General features: G+C 41.1%; 2 protein-coding genes across 7 annotated transcripts in view; one reads left to right on the forward strand and one right to left on the reverse strand.

The window, feature by feature from the left end:
• Window positions 1-8,426, forward strand: part of LOC127596382 (probable G-protein coupled receptor 34) — a 281,249-nt gene extending 272,823 nt beyond the window's left edge. Inside the window, exons 1-3 of one of the 4 annotated variants that reach the window (XM_052058806.1) lie at window positions 3,432-3,525; window positions 3,608-3,649; window positions 7,101-8,426. In XM_052058806.1, coding sequence (XP_051914766.1) covers window positions 7,138-8,331 — 1,194 coding nt within the window. In that variant the 5' untranslated portion in view covers window positions 3,432-3,525; window positions 3,608-3,649; window positions 7,101-7,137 and the 3' untranslated portion in view covers window positions 8,332-8,426. Of the gene's footprint in view, window positions 1-3,431; window positions 3,650-6,427 lie in introns of those variants that run through there. The other 3 variants (XM_052058805.1, XM_052058803.1, XM_052058804.1) reach the window with 3 other exon arrangements.
• The window catches only part of LOC127596422 (peripheral plasma membrane protein CASK-like), a 47,194-nt gene that overhangs the window by 20,990 nt on the left and 9,146 nt on the right, over window positions 1-17,058 (reverse strand). For 2 of the 3 annotated variants that reach the window (XM_052058957.1, XM_052058955.1), the window contains exons 3-11: window positions 13,148-13,253; window positions 11,451-11,528; window positions 10,611-10,683; window positions 2,829-2,931; window positions 2,548-2,723; window positions 2,113-2,235; window positions 1,958-2,041; window positions 1,749-1,848; window positions 346-363 (exon numbers count right to left, since the gene is read on the reverse strand). In XM_052058957.1, coding sequence (XP_051914917.1) covers window positions 346-363; window positions 1,749-1,848; window positions 1,958-2,041; window positions 2,113-2,235; window positions 2,548-2,723; window positions 2,829-2,931; window positions 10,611-10,683; window positions 11,451-11,528; window positions 13,148-13,253 — 861 coding nt within the window. The remainder of the gene's footprint in view (window positions 1-345; window positions 364-1,748; window positions 1,849-1,957; window positions 2,042-2,112; window positions 2,236-2,547; window positions 2,724-2,828; window positions 2,932-10,610; window positions 10,684-11,450; window positions 11,529-13,147; window positions 13,254-17,058) is intronic. The other variant, XM_052058958.1, reaches the window with a different exon arrangement.

Raw genomic sequence — 17,058 nt, forward strand, 5'->3', positions numbered from 1 at the left:
TGAGAAGAAAGTCAGCTCACAAAGTCAAAGAGTGGATGCTTGCAAAGAGCAGCACATTCACGCATCGGGGAAAAATTGATTGAATACTGTCACAATTCGTGAACTACATTCAAAATCTCAACAACTCGTATATTGCTCGTCCTCATCATCAACGGGTTTGGTCATCTAAAGGTGGTGAACGTTTTTGGAGCAAGGTTTTTGTTGTTGTTTTTTTTTAAGGTAGATGAGGGAAACAAAGGCCAGGAGGAACCTTGAACACAAATGTAACTAAAAAGGGGGCAGGGGTAGGCAGAAGGGTTATTAACGCACATCAAGGTTCTAACATGTGGGGGCACGGATACGTACTTTCTGCAGCTAGCAGTCCTAAGGGCAGCAAAGCACAGGAACAAGAGTGGCATTAGTGGAGGTCGACAGAAACAGTTGCACAACCGTTTGATTTCAAAACGACAGGAAAGCCGATGGAAGGAGTACGCAGGGCATATGGGTGACAGAAAGAGCAGCTGCAGCAGAGTGGAAAAAGTAATATCAGCAGAAGCAAAAAATAAGCCGCTAAGACGCCGTAAACATGCACGAAGAACAGCAGCATGTCTGGTACAGACAACTGCAACTAATCGACCAAGAAATCAAGAAGCGCTGCTGGATGACTCAGCAAAGCCGAGTTGAGTTAAAGGTGCCTCCGTATTCAACAGAGTAGAAAACACATCAGGTTGATTCATTGGAGTGAGCTTTTGAACGTTTAAGAAACCGCATTGCAAATTGTAATTTTTCCAAATTCCTGTTGAATTCGAAACGTGGTTTTCAAGTGTTGTGGAGAAATAACGCATGCGCAGTCTGCAGCTCTTGTGGAAGGAAGTGAGACTTGGCTGAGACAGGGATGTGCAGCTAATACTGTATCAGATTCCACCGAGAGAGGAAGCTCGAACCAGACAGCCTGCACTCACTTCAAAGAAAAAGAGAAAACGCAGAGATGGTTCCGAACATGAAACATACATACACAACCAGGGTTGGATACTTGATAAGTACGAATTCGAGGTGTGGAAGTTAAAACGTTTCGATTCATTGACAAAATGGATCACTTATTAAAATAATAGTGAGTTTCAGACCATATTTAATTGCAAAATGAACGCCGGTGAAATGACCATCCTATTGTTCAAAGGTGCTTTTCTTTGTGGCTCTTCGCGAAGCCCTAGAGCACAGGTGCCAAAGTCAAGGTCCGGGGGCCAGAGCTGGCCCAACACATCATTTTATGTGGCCCACGAAAGAAAATTGTCTGTGTCAACTTGCATGATCCTTGCTAAAATCAGTTCTGAAATGCCATGTGTAATAGATGACGTTGGGATTTTGCAATAATTTTGTTACCCTGTTTACACTCACTTCAACAATAATGGAACAAATAACAAACAAACTGCTGTTTTTAATGTCACAAGGAAGCAGTGACGGCTTCCTTCACAGCCGAAACTGTCAGCCAGGTAAGAGTTGAAGAGAAACTTCACCAAAAAAGACAGTTGTCTAGAAAATAAATAAATAAAACGTTATACCTAATTTAACAAATAGTTGAGTGATTTCAAAACTAGTAATGTATCAATTGGTTGTGTACAAGTTATGCGAAGAGATGATGAAACATTTATTCGGTTTCACTGTCATAACGATCCGCCGAGGGAAAATGTCACTCCAAAGTGGCAAAAATGAGTTTGACACATCTGTCCTACAGGCATTAACTGCAGCAAGCAAAGCCTTGTGCTTTTCACCTGAGGAGGTTGGGTCATCTGAAAAGTCATGGAGCTCCTCAGGAGGGTCGCCGTAGTACGAATTAAACTTGTGGCTTGACACAGCAGCCAGCACTGCACCCTAGCACCCAGTGAGAAAATGGCAAAGCTTGTAAAGTCAGTGATGAGAAGGGGGCCTTTTTTGGTTTTCTTTGATTCACCCAGATCATCACACTCAACAAGGTGCTGACCTTCAGCTTCCTCCTGGCGTTGAATTTCCTCAGCTGTTCCACCGTTTCAGGCAGGTGGATCTTGTAGGCGTACCTGTCCCTCTCCTATCAACAGAGGCAATGTTGGTGTATGCAAACGTGACAACGATGGCTCCAAGGAAATTGTTCAAATTTGCCTTCAGCCATGGATGGTTGAGAGCCTCGTAAACGGTGATCCTTTCTGCGGGGTCCAGCATTAACATGCGTCTCACCAGGTCTTTGGCACTCTCAGAGATGTGGGCCCATTGCCGTGGGTTCATCTGGACAACAGTTGCGCACACAAAAGATTTTCAGAGAGATGAAGTCTCGGGTCCCTGAACAACGTATGAAGCTGTAAACTGCAGCGTGACGACAGAAACACAATGTCAGGTTGCAGGCAGAGGAACAGAATAAAGCAGACTTCCTGCATGACGAATTTGCGGCAGACACAGTCTCAGCAGCAAAATAAGCAACACCTCAGTGTGCCGTACTTTCACAGTGAGAGGGTGCCTACTGCTCTTTCAAACGCGTTCACTTCATACCGTCCACAGAAATGCATGTCAGAGGAAGATAAAGAAAAAAAAACTCCTCACCTTGTACTTTCCCTTGATGATAGCCTCAAAAAGGCGATCCTTTGTACCATAGAAAGGCAGGCAGCCAGACAGGAGGATGAAAAGAATCACCCCGCATCCCCACACATCCACTGGCTTGCCGTACGGCTCTCTCTTGACAACTTCTGGAGCCATGAAGTGGGGAGTGCCAACACGACCTGAAAAGGGGGAGCCACGTGGTATAAGCTAGAAGAAGCAGCATTCACGAAAGTGGCAGTCTTGACGAAAAAGACCGAAACGGGATGTCACAAAGGTGTACGAACCTCCAGCAACGAGGCCCGACTCTCCCAGTTGTATTGCCACTCCAAAGCCTCCCAGTTTGACTGGAGCAGAGTTCTCCTTGGATGCCAGTAACACACAGTGGGGCTACACACAGACACATCGGAGCATCGAATCAAAGGCCAATCATGTCAAGCACAGACATTTGAAGTGTGCACCATCACAATGAAATGGCAAGTCTTCAAACTCTTCTCGCGTCTTGACAGCACTATGTGCAGATATCACCTAAGTACTTGCCTCCACCATTGTGCCCCCATGTCCACGTTGCCATTGTTATGTCTTCTCTATTAATACATGGATTGGGGAGGAAAAAAAAGAAAAGAACAAATGCAAGATGGCATTGGTTCATTCACAGGCACAAACGATGATTCAAAATGCCGCCTGTAAAACAGGTAAATGGACAACTTTGAAGATAACACAACCAGGTTGGTAAATACTTGGGAACCAACACTTACCATTACCTGAATTTGCTTTTGAACATTTCTCATGACGGTGGTGAGGTGGTGAGAAATACTGTGCAGCATTACAAAAAAAAAAAAAAAAAAAAGAAAAAGGGGTGGGGGGCATAGACAGCCCTCTGACTTCACAGTCATTGAAGCAAGAGCGACAGGCGGCCACAAAGAGTAGAGAAGATGCGACGAGTGCCGAACTCACTGGGAGAGTGAGCGAGTGAAGTGAAAGGTCCATATTGCAAACCAGAGATTTTATTTTATTTTTTTTATTCAGTCACGTTTGCACAAATTTCTTCGTGTTTTGTTTGAAGGTGATTGGAGAAACGTACTTGGGACCTAAACGCGCACGGCTGGTAAGTGTTACGCAGTAAAAGGATGCGTGGGGGACATGATATGTGTGCAAGGTTATTTTGGTTCACAAAAACTAACAAATAAAATTTGGAAGAAAAAAATGCAGGGAAAAAAGTCACTGAAACGACATTTTTACGTATACTAAACTAACTATAATAATAAGCGGAAATTTCCGTCGTTTTCATCTTTGGAAATTACTTTAATACTTGAGCCTTTGGGGTTGGTTTAAAATGTAATTTTAAGTGTATTTGTTTCGGCATCAGTCTGAAGAATGTTCAGCCGACTGGGAGTTATATATGTGTGCCGCACGAAAACAACATCATCTAGCAGTGGGCAAAAAAAATGAGCCACCAAGTGACTTCGCTTCTCTGCAAAGAGTTTGTGTGTTTGATTTTTGGCTTGAACTAGAAGAAGTTAGACCCCTGACAGCCAGACATCTTTCTTCTTTGTAGCTAACCAAATACTTATTTTCACTTTAATTTGCAAATAAATTCTTTAAAAATCAAAATGTAATTTTCTGAGTTTTTTCCCCCCACATCCTGTCCCTCATGGTTGCGTTTTACTCATGTTGACAATTACAGGCCTCTCTAATCTTTTCAAGTAGGAGAACTTGCAAAATTGGTGGTTGACTAAATACTTATTTGCCCCACTGGATCACTTCCATGCCCATGGGCGAGTGTTTCCCCAAGCAGAGGTACAGTGGTACAACAGTAAAACCTAACATTTTCTTTCCCCACAATGTCAATCATTCCATAAGGCATAAAAAGGTGAAACTTGTTTTCCCGGGGAAACAATAACTTATAGCACAACCACGCCAAAATAACAGTAGCTGCATGTCAGCTCGGGTGTCTCTTAGAGCTCAGATCCCTGGAAGCAAAAGTAAAAATGCTTCCAGGGATCTGAATTTGATTCGTTATTAAGGCTGGGTTGCACGAATAAGGTTTAAAATTTATGGTTTTGAATTTCAATTTAAACCACGAATTCTGTCGCCCCAAACTTCCAACTTAGTTTAAAATGAAACTGATGAACTTTAAAACTTAGTGAAATATTTAGTCTCAAAGTTAATGTAATTCTGTAGTACCAGAACTTTGAACTCCTGTTCAAACTGTGATTGAGAATTAATTTTACACAGACGATTGAGAAGGTTTAACTTTAACCATGAGGTGAATAGTGCAAAATAATGAAGCGCCTCAATGAAAATTGAGAGACAGGCTCACACCTGAATTTTATGATGAAATGGCTCCATCTGCTGCGGGATGAGGGGAATGATTTTCTCCGACAGTGAATCATGTCGCTTTGAAAGACAACCTCCTCCTCCTCTCTAAGCACAGTCGCCCGTTGAAATAGTCTTGGGGTCCTGACAGCACACTTTTAATTGCATAACTAATTATTCATTTAAATTTCAAGATTCACAAATGTCCCTATTCATTTAAATCAGTTCAAACTCAGTTAAAATATAATTGAAGTGAGTTTTATCAATTCATTCATTCATTTTACAAACCGCTTTATCCTCAGTAGGGTCGCGGGGGATTCTGGAGCCTATCCCAGCTGTCTTCGGGCAGTAGGCGGGGGACACCCTGAACCGGTTGCCAGCCAATCGCAGGGCACACAGAAACGAACAACCAATCACCCCCACACTCACACCTAGGGACAATTTAGGGTGTTCAATCAGGCTGCCATGCATGTTTTTGGAATCTGGGAGGAAACCGGAGTACCCGGATCAAAAACCCACGCAGGCCCGGGGAGAACATGCAAACTCCACACAGGGAGGCCGGAGCTGGAATTGAACTTTATATGTTTGCACCGTGAAGTCGACGTGCTAACCACTTCACGACCGGACCGCCGAGTTTTATCAAACTGAGATTCATTTTAAATGACGCAACAGAGCTCAGCTTAATTTAAAAACTCTGATTAAAATTAATTGGCGATGAAATTAAACCATATTGGTTCAACCCCATCCAAGTGTTTCATTCCTGATATTGAAAGTTTAAATGCTTGTTTAAAGGGGACTGAAGCAAAGGCGCTCAGTTTTATGTGGTGAATGTTACATATGTTATATATAACAAAGGCACTTAAAAAAACATTATGTTAATTTATTTGACTTATAATACCATTCCCAAGGCAACATTGGGTTTGTTTTTTGTTAAAAACAAGACAATGCCTGGGAAGTGAATCTTCGAATCAAGCAGACGAAATTACATGACTTTCATTCAATGAACAGTTAGCCGGATACCTTCAAGTTTAGAATTATTAACACATATGAGGGTTTACTCAAAAGTTTTGGTCGTTCGCAAGACAAAAAAAAATCTATTAAAAAAATGTTGAGAATCCCTGCCAGTAGCGCACGGGTGTCAAAGTCAAGGCCCGGGGGCCAGATCTGGCCCGCCACATTATTTCATGTGGCCTGCAAAAGCAAATCAAACATGGCAAATTCCATGAAGCTTGCTAAAATATGTACCAAAATGTCAAATTCTCATTTGTAATAAATGAGAGAGAAAGCATTTTTTCTGTTGCCAAACACCCCATTACAATCACTTAAACAATAGTTCCCTAAACTATTATTCTTGACTTCTTTATATGATTTCAATCATATAAAGCCTCTTGACTGGTACTTGTAAGAGGGAGCACATAACTCCTACTCTGGCATCCCTTCACTGGCTCCCCATACATTTTAGAGTTATTTTCAAGATCCTCTTATTTGTTTTCAAATCTCTAAATGACCTCGCACCACCGTACCTCTCTGAGCTCATCCGCCCCTATACACCTGCCTGGCGCCTCAGGTCTGCGGACCAGACATTATTAGAAGTACCAAGAACTAAACTGAGGCTCAGAGGGGATCAAGCCTTTTCTGTTGCTGGTCCCTCTCTCTGGAATGACGTCCCACTGAACATTCAGCAAGCCTCCTCGCTGCCCATCTTCAAATCCCTCCTCAAAATTCACTTGTATTCTTTGGCATTCGACTCAGCATGACTTAGATTTGTTCTTGGTTTTACTGTTCCGTGCTTTCTATCGTCTTTGTTACCGATTTGTTTTACTGTTTATTGTATATGTTAAATTGCTCCAAGTACAGCACTTTGTATACAGCGATGCTGTTCGAAAGTGCTCTATAAATACAATTGAATTGAATTGAATTGAATAATGGCCCTCCAAGGAAAATGGTACCTAAAATGTGGCCTGTGTCTTTGACGCCCCTGCAGTAGTGGATTCATTTTCAACCGCTAATATACATCAACACCACACCACACCCCTTCTATTTCACTTTTTTAAACTTTTTTTTAATTTCCATTTATTTTAAATGGGGAAAAAGAGTGAGTCAATACAAACCCCATACAAAGAGGTTTGAACGGAGATTCAAACATCTGAATTAACCTTTGCCTCTGTGGAAGTAGATGTTGAAACTATTTTATTGATTTCTTTGTTCTTATATCGAACCATTATGTTTGATTTCCTCAGAAACCGGTCTACCCCGAGGATACCAAGCTTCAAAAAAATGAACAGCTCTGCTGCGTGGTCACCAACTTCGGTCAACACTGTTGTTGCTCACATTTCTGTGTTCTCGCTCTCAGCCACATCTCCTCCCACACCCACTATGCTGATCTCCTCTGTGGTCACTCCTGACACAACGAGTTGCTCACTAGATGATGCGGCTTTCCGTCTGCCGCTAGCTGTTGTCTATTCCCTATTGTTCCTCCTCGGCTTAGCGGGTAACCTCTTTGCCTTGTGGGTCTTTGTTTTTGTTCATTCCAGCCGCAACTCTGTGTTTGTGTTCCTCATCAACTGTGCAGTGGCGGACTTGGTGCTCTTGGCATGTCTCCCCTTCCGACTCTTCTACCACGTGATGGGAAACCGCTGGCTACTGGGACATGTCGCCTGCAAGATAGTGGGGAATCTCTTCTATATGAACATGTACATCAGCATCATGCTACTGGGGCTCATCAGCCTGGATCGCTACTTGAGGCTCAAAGGGAAGCGCAGGGAGAGGAGACGCTTGGGGCTGCGGCTGTGCGGGTGCAGTTTGCCGTGGAGTTGGGTGGCATGTGGAGCGCTATGGGGCCTGTCTCTGGTGGCACTGGTTCCCATGATTGCTACGGCGGAGGACAAAGAGGACAAAGACAAATGTTTCCAATTCAAGCGGCGGCAACGTGCCAGTGGGAAAGCCTACTTTAATGTTGTAGTGGTCATATTGTTTTGGTTTGTCTTCCTCATGCTCGCGGTGTCCTATGCCAAGATCGCCTACCGGTTAATAAAAGTGTCAAGGGACAAGCCAGAACTTCCCAATGCACTAAGATATGAACGTACTGCAAAGAAGTCCTTCTTTGTCCTCTTCCTGTTCATACTTTGCTTTGTTCCGTACCACACCTTCCGGCCCATCTACATTCTCGCCCAGCTTAACACCACAGCATCCTGTGACTACTTGCGTGTGGTAGATCACACCAATGAGGTCATGTTGTTGTTTTCTGCCTTTAACAGCTGCTTGAATCCGATCATGTATTTTCTTTTCTCAGGCTCAGTGCGCAAAACTGCCCTCGATGTGCTCGAAAAACGACTTGGCAATCGGCCTCTCTTCCAAAATGAAGCCACATCCAACAGCTCGACAACAGAGTTCCGAAAGCGTTCAGTACCTTTGGCGTTAACAGAAACTGTGGACCGAATTTTCACAACTGGTGTTGGCCTTTCTGCTTGAATTTAATCCATATGCTGAAAAATTGGCATCCTTAAAGCACTGAGTTTTAAGAAAGCAATGAATCAGATACCAACACCAATAAATGTGTGGTTGGATGCCTGCTGTGCTGTTTCAGTGACGGATTCAAAACTGCTCCATCTGGACCCCTTGGGCTTGTTGCACAAATTGGATGCCTAATCTGGTGACCAGAAGAAGGCCTACCAAATTCGGGGTAACTTGAACTGTTCGATACTTTTCCTGCCCGCGCATGATAATTGTGCATTGGTTCTTGTAGTTATGAGCCCTTTTTTTATACACCATTGTAGATCAGGGGTGGGAATTTAATTTTCCAAAGGGGGCATTTATGAAGCTGGAACACTTGTCAAGGATAATGCCAACATGTTAAAAGCTCAAATGTGTTCCATATCAATTTAAATGTAGTTATATGAGCCATTAAATTGTACTGTATTGCTTTCATGAACTGCTAATTGTGGAGACTTTGTACTGTATAAGTGTCACTAAAATTAGCTGAACACAGTAACATTATTTTGTGATTTAGTCAACAATAACATTAAAAAAAACCCTACAGTTCAGTGTGCAATTTTTCTATTTTTATCAATTGTGCAACATTTTGAGTACCAACCACTAACAAATCAGCTGTTTATAACAGGGACTCTCAAACTATTATTTGCATTTTTAACTTACTGTACTCATAATAATTCCTTTTGGGGAAATTCAAAGTACTCATTGTGTTACACACCACACACAGAGCCAAATCACACACGAGATGAGATGTCCGAGTGAAAGGGGAGGACAAACAGTGCTGCACCTCATGAAGTGGCAGAGTGGAGATGGTGCCTTTCTCAAGGGCACCTCAACAGTCCCCAGGAAGCAGACGAGCGTCTCTCCAACAACTAAAAGCCATTTTAAAACTGACACCGTGGCAGGACTTGATTCTGGCTCCAAAGCCCAAGTCCTTACAGAGCTACTGCCACCCTACTGTGTTATCAAGCTGCACTTTGGCATGCAAAGATCTGCCATGTTAGGAGTGAGTAAACTTTCCATTGTGGATGTATAGGAGACTTTGTAGTAAAAGACATCACGTTAGAATGCAAGAAAGGAAAAGGGACATTCATGAAAAAAAAATGACCACAAAGCCGGAGACCAATAATTGGGCAAAAAAAAAAAAAAACAACAACAACATCGGTCGAAGTGTGTGCACTTCAGAACAGCTTAACAATTACAAGATGTTACATGTGTAGTTTACCACCTTCACATGATGAAGGTGGCCAGCAATGCAAACGCTGTCATTAAAACAAAGGAATGTGGGGCAAAAATCTGAGACCAACATATCATATATCAAGCGTCCATTTTAATAATCTAGTTGAGCTTTTAAACGGCACGCACACCATTACTATCATACAACAAATGACAGCTTTATTTGGACTAGCTTAACTGGCTCGATATTACCATGCATAATTTCCCAGAGTCACTGACAGGTAATAATGGTGTGCATTGCCATTGGAGAACAAAAGAAGCCCATGCTAATAGCTACTGCTGTGTCACCAAACACCACAAAAAGTGCTTAAGTGTTAAGAACACTTTTCACAGATCTCTGGCTGGAACTGACTGCATTGAAGCAGAGAGCAAATGGCTATAAACAACAAGTGAGCAGACAAATTGACGAGTGTCGATAGCGAAAATAATACATCAGCAAACAGAAACACAGACGGCATACACCCCCCGCCCCAAAAAAAACCCTAATGAATCAGTTAGTTAATCTGATAGTTGTTTGTAGCGGTTATTATAAAATCGTAACTTCAAAGTCTGGAGCGCATGTATAATAATTAATTTAATAATAATTGCACATTTCTGGCTACGTCCCTGCCTTATATTGATTGAAACCAAACTTTAAAATGTTAATACTATAATCTGACCATGTTTTAATTTTTAAAAAGTGGTATTCAAACCCCAGACGACTGATTGGAAACCACGCTTGTTTGGGATGGAAATTTACACGAACTGAACAACGGAGCTACCTTCCTCGCGCGCTCTTAATTTACAGCAGCAGCATTCAATGTTTCAAGCAACCTCTTAAGTGTAAAACAAATCCACATTTAAACCATTTGAGAGCAGTATCATCACCACCTAGCATTCAAAAGAAGAGAGTTTGCCCAAAGATTGATTTTTCCCCATTGGATACCAACTCCAAACTGCAATGTCAATATGGCAGTAACTTGATTAATTTCTGGATGTATATGTAGCTTGTGTAGTGGAAAGAGAGATGTCGGCTAGCTCACCTTGACATCACGGTGTATTACATTGTTGTCGTGGCAGTAGCGAAGTGCCTCCAAAATTTGCCTCATGTAATGGCTGCGAGGAAAAAAAAAAAAGATTAACACCATCAGCAAATTAGTCAAACTTTAAGGGGGTTACATGATGGAAAAAAGGAATTTTTAAAATACAAATAGTTGTGTCTCTCAAGTGCTTGCCCATCCATCAAGTGAAAAATTAACCTGTCAAATTTTCACAACACTGGAATTTGTGCGGTTTTGTACACTAATACACAAGTGCAGTATAATTAAATGCTACACTAAAAGACAAGCATAATTAAGTAGTGCTGTGAAGATGGAATAGTGCTTTTAAGGCCTTTTTACAGACTTGCATGTGTGTTTGCTCATTAAGACTCAGTGCGAACAAAATCAGCAAAAACAAACAAAATAAACAAAAACAAACAACAACAACATAAAAAATAGAACAGCCCCATAAAAACAGGCAACAAAAAAGAGGGTGGAAAGTGGGCTGTAAATTGTGAAAAATGTGAATATAAAGTCTTATTTAAGTAAAATATATTATATATATATATATATATATATATATATATATGTTTGAGGTTGCTGTTGTACAATGTGGTGACGTCACAAATTATAACCAATCAAAGTTGCACGAAAACTTTCACAGAGGCAAAAAAACTAAAATAAAATCAATTATCACATTAAAAGAGAGCAAGCAACCGCCCACCACAGTCCACCAAGTGATAGAAACACAGCAGTACTCATGATCGGGTGTTACTCAGATTTGGAATAATTGGGTCGTGTGCAACAGCCCTTAAGAGAGAATTCAGATGATGGGCGTCTTACCTGGCCACAGCCTCACTGTACACAAACCCAGCGTCAGCTCTCTTCACAATTTCAAAACAGAGGTCAGCTCCATCCATACTAGAAGTAAGAGGATAACGGGGTTACATTTTGGCTTGAAGCAACTATTTTTGGCAAACCAACTGAAAGATCCAAAAAGCGTTCTGAACAGAATGCAGAAGACGACCTACATCATAGAGAGTGCATTCTCAAGGTCAAGTGCAATAAGGCAACTAATTAACTCTGTATCACATTGGAAGTTATACTGCAGCAGCATAGTGATTTTAATTCTCTTTTATGAGCGTTTAGAATTCACTCAATTATTTATTATTATTATGCAACTACACCAGACATCCTGGTGGGTATGTAAGAACAAATATTGTGTACCAATATTAACTCTTCACACACAAAGGCTGTGGGTTAGAGGTTGACATTTTTCGGGAATCCTGTGGGACGCCCACTGGATCGGAGTAAACTTTATCTTTAGTCACGGGATTGAGACAATACGGGATAAAAAGTTCACAAGAGCAGATGGGACTGCGATTATACATAAGGGGCAAAAAAATATACAATGGTACCTCTACTCACGAAAGTCTCTTCATACGAAATGTTCAAGTTACGAAATGTCTCAAAAGTAAAATATTGCCTCTTATTATGAAAGAAATTTCAAGATACAAAAGTTAAAAATACAATATGGGCTGCAAGTCGCAGCTACGAGTTTCATGAACGCAACATACTTATAGCTGCTCTGCCATTGGCTATTCCCGAGCATCATCCTGGCATCCCATTGTCTAAGATGGACCTCTACCAAATGTGTCGATGTGTGTCGATAGATATGTCGATGGAGCGTCCTCGTCAATTGCCCCTCGGGCCATGAGGTCCCGATAATTTTACGTAAATGTGAATCACCCAGAAAAAGTGTTCACCAGTCGGTCGATCGCTCACTATGCTGATGTTTACCTTGGACATTTTCAAAGGTTTGTTCAAAACCGAAAAAAAGCAAATGCCCTAGGATCACTTCTTTACAAACGCCATTTCTGAGAGAGAACATGAACTAAAGAGGGCAAAAAACGATGAGGACACAGTTTAAAGTTAAATGACCATCATTTTTATTCTTTACATTACGCACAACTCTCATTTATTGTGCAATCTAATTGTAACATGTATTTGTTCCATCTTTTGATGCATTTTTACGCATTTGGAAAACATTTATGCCTGAATTTTGGGGGGGGCTTGGAACGGATTAGGGCATTTACATGGAAAATGTATCTCTACTTACAAAATTTTGTTGTTATTAAATTTCTTCCAGAACCAATTAATTTCATAAGTAGAGGTACCACTGTACTGGTGCGCAGTCATTTTTGATTAAAGTCGGTGACCTCCAAAATGAGAGTGGGAGTCATTCTGAATGGGAGCTGGACGGGAGTAGGATTTGGCTTCAACGAGAGCGGAATGGTTGAGGACTTTTTATTTATTAATTTATTTCTTTTAAACGATGATCCGGGACTGGGACAGGATTTTTTTTCTGTGGAAGTGGAAGTGGAATTGGAACAGAAATGTTAGTCCACTTCCGCCTCACCCTCTAATGTGGGTGAGCAATTAAAGTAGTTGCTTGCCAACGGTCTAAATTCATCTTCTAGATACTCCAGCAGCTAATTATGGAATATTTCACGGGCTGTGGGTGAGATACATGCACTTACAATTCAAACACCATGTAAAGCATGCCATCTGAGCTGTAAGTTTCCAGCAACTCCACGATGTGCGCATGTTTCAGCATATGGCAGATGCTGGCCTCTCTCTTCAGATCTGACAAATGAGACAAAAGGTGCTTTGAGTCTTTGTTCGAATCACTCATCGATCACTTATAAATCAAGAGACTCAAGACATTGTGAGCAGTCACAAAGCAAGTCAATTTTTACAAATATAAACACACTCAGTCGAAGCACAATTTAAGCCAGTAGGTCAAATCCATTATTGAACATGTTCTGAATAATTATAACTTATGTAACTTAAAATAGTCAGACAAGGATATCTGATTTATCAGTCAATAAAAACAGCCGCAGATTTCTTTTCACCACCATGGATCTATTAACCAGCTCCAACTTGTAATGTAAGTTTCAAGAAATCTGCATACCGGTAATTATTTTTACCTGAGGAAAGAAACACTGGAAGGTTTTGCCCTGGTTGATGCAAAGACACTTGGTCGAGTTTTCTCCCAGGTAAATCCAACAATTTGCCTTTTAGACACACTTCACAAGTCACTTATAAAGACATTTTACTGATTTTAAATGTACTGGTAGTCAATTGCTCTCTTCAGATTGGTTTCTTCCCAACAACTTTTAAAACGGCGGTTGAAGCCCTTTCTGAAGAAGAGCAGTTTTGACCACATTGTTTTTAATACATACAGACCGGTATCCAACTTACCATTTTTAAGTAGGAAAGTCTTCATTGTCTTTATTGTTAATTTCTACGTACCGTAACACACAGGGGTCAAGGTCAGATCTGGCACGCCACCTCATTTTATGAGCCCCGTGAAAGCAAATCAAAAATGTTAACTTCCATGATGCTTGCTAATACTGGATCTGCACCTCAATTTCTAATTCTCATATAGAGTCAAAAAGAGAGCTATTGTAAGGATTTTCTTGTTAGGAAACCCCTCAGTATAGTAACTTTAAAAAAATACTTGAATAAACCATTATTCTTGACTTCTTTGTACTGTATACTGTACAGTCATAACGGCCCTCCAAGGTGTGGCCCGTGACAAAAATAGTTTGACAACCCTGCCTTAAGAAATTCAGGCTATAAAATAATGATGGCTCGGTTACATTTGAGTATCTGTTTGGTGGTGCAATATGCCGCCAATTACATGTGATTCGATTAGTCAGCTAATCGCGACTACTGTTGGTGATTAGTTGACTAGCACAATAATCGTTTGTGGCAGCGTGACAAGCAGTAGTCGTTGCCTCACGAATTACCACTGGATCCTGGGTTGGAATCCATGTGAAAAAAGAAGTAACATCAAATGAAACCACTTTAGGTCTCTGACATTCTTAAAGTCCATAGAGTTTATGGACCTGGTGTGGTGTATCGCCAACCAAAGCTGCCAAGACGTTAGCGACATACTTCATAATGCTATGGTGTTGATGTCAATAGGTGTGAGAGGTGTTCCTCTCTGTATTTTCAGCAGACTGAAAGGTTCTGCTATATTGTGGAAGAAGTTTTAATCAGCCCAAAACGGTCCCAATCAAAGGTAACAAAAATAGGGAGCACGGGCCAATCAGGGGCCCCATGGTTTTCCTCCACCCCTCATGTTTTTATGTAGGGATGCCCCGATCAATCGGTGGCCATTAATCACTTGATATTTCTGAAAAAGTGCGGTAGCTGTGAATTTGATCAAAGCCTCTACACGCCAACCGATCACCCTACATATGCAATTGTTCTGGTAAGAAGAAAATAAGTATATACATGTTACGGTCTCTACATTCCATTAATTTTGACCTGCAATGCACGACACATCACCAGTGACATTACAATACAATACAATTTACATGGATGACAGAATTTCACACAAAAGGTAAACTAACGGTATGTTCAAAGAAAAAAAGGTGACAAATGTTCGCATTTAGATATGACAATTTCACACACAAACACACACGAAAAGGATGAATGTCCTTCATTAATTACATGTATTTCTGCCACACAAAGTTTGCCCAAAGATTGATTTTCCCCCATTGGATCCAAACTCCAAATTGCAAATTCAATATGGCAGTACTGATTAATCGATTTATTCAGAAAAATACTACCAGCTCTAAACTTGAAAATGTTATACCAAATCCATATGATCGGTATCAGGCGTTCACACTCATGGATGATTGGTCATAGCAGTTTAAAACCCTGATCGCAATATCTATATTTGTAAGTACTACGTTATTTTGATCTTGGATCCATGGGTTGGGTCTCTTTGAGTCTTTCATTTGTGGTGGTATCGTTTTGATAAGTGTGAGTACATTGTAATGGTAGTCTACTGTGTGAAGGATTAGTTTGCATCTCCCCTTATCTGCTTTCAAGCTTGTGATGTTTCCTTGCTCAGCAATGTCACAGCTTTCCTTTTCTCCAGAGAAAGTTTGGGGGGTGACACTTAAGCCAGTTGTTGACTCAGCTCCAATACTTTTTTTTTACAACTGAATGAAATATTGATAAGTGAATTTCCATTCAATGACCCTTGGTGACAGACAGATGCCTCTCTGCAATGCATCTCAAAAATTGTTGCTTTGCATTTCAAAAGAATGACACCATTCGTGGTTGGAGCATGCCTCTAATTTGGAACATAAATAGTTGGCTTTTCCCCACACCAAATCAGTGCAGTCCGAACAACACCTTGGAGAATGAACTGATGAAGCCCGCATGGATGAGAGGCAAAACATCCTCTCAAACAAGCATAACAGTCTCGTTGTAATTGATTCAATGCACCGATGCACCGAGAAAGTTATTGTCTTGACACAAATGACAGCATGCACGTCTTATGTGTTTTGTTATTTGACCATATTTTGTTATTTTATGTTAACTGTTAACCCGCTTCAAAAATCACTTGTATTCTTTGCCATTTGACTCAGCATGGCAGATTTGTTCTTGGTTTTGCTGTTCAGAGCTTTCTACCGTCTTTGTTACCGATTTGTTGCTTTACTGTTGTATATGTTAGTTGCTCCATGTACAGCACTTTGTATGCAGCGATGGCTGTCTGAAAGTGCTCTATAAATACAGTTCAGTTGAGTTCTGTAAAGTGCTTTGTTACAGCTGCAGATGCTGTGGAGACACCATATAAAGATCTATTGTATTTCTGAAGGCCCGTGAGCCCCGCAGCATTGCAATTCAGTACACAAACGATTCAAATTTTTAATTTTACCAAAAGCAGTGGCTGACTGGCAGCCACTCAAATAAACCAGTTTTGACCATGCTGCTCGGTGTGTGGTGGGCTTTCGGATCATGACAATAGAATCCAATTTGAGAAGATTTGTGTCAGTTTTGGACTTGAGAAGCATTAAGTCACAAGAGACTAAGCGGTTCTCCTCCTGGGGCTCATTTCCTCTCTTGATGTTCTCACTGGCTGCTAATCCCCTGTCAGGGGCACTACAGGGGCACATGTGATCTTAACATGCATGCAACCACATAAATTAGGTCCTGCCCCTGAAGCCGACACACGCAGGCAAAATTCAGATTGGGCATTGAAAGTGTAATTTCTGGCAAATTATTCAGTACCCTTGTGTGCAGAGAGGTTTTACCCTGCCCATCTGATGTTCCACATGCACAAGGCTCAAGGTTTAGGCACAACAATGGCAACAATGTCTGCACCAGTGACGGATGCTGGTCTGTCAAGGAGGGGAAGCTCAATTTCAGCCTATATCATAAAATGTGTCCGTTTATTTATACGTTAATTCTACTCTCCGTTCCTTTAAAAAAAATGTATCTGTGACCCTGTCATACCAACAAAGCGTCTTTTCCAAGGTCTTAACTGTGGTGATATAAATCAGTCTGCTAACACAAGCAACTACAACAAAACACACCAGAAATAAAATATTAATCTGTTGCTAGCAGTTTTCAACAAAGAGAGTGT

This window comes from Hippocampus zosterae, chromosome 2, assembly GCF_025434085.1.
Source record: "Hippocampus zosterae strain Florida chromosome 2, ASM2543408v3, whole genome shotgun sequence".
In the NCBI taxonomy this organism is placed as follows: domain Eukaryota; kingdom Metazoa; phylum Chordata; class Actinopteri; order Syngnathiformes; family Syngnathidae; genus Hippocampus; species Hippocampus zosterae.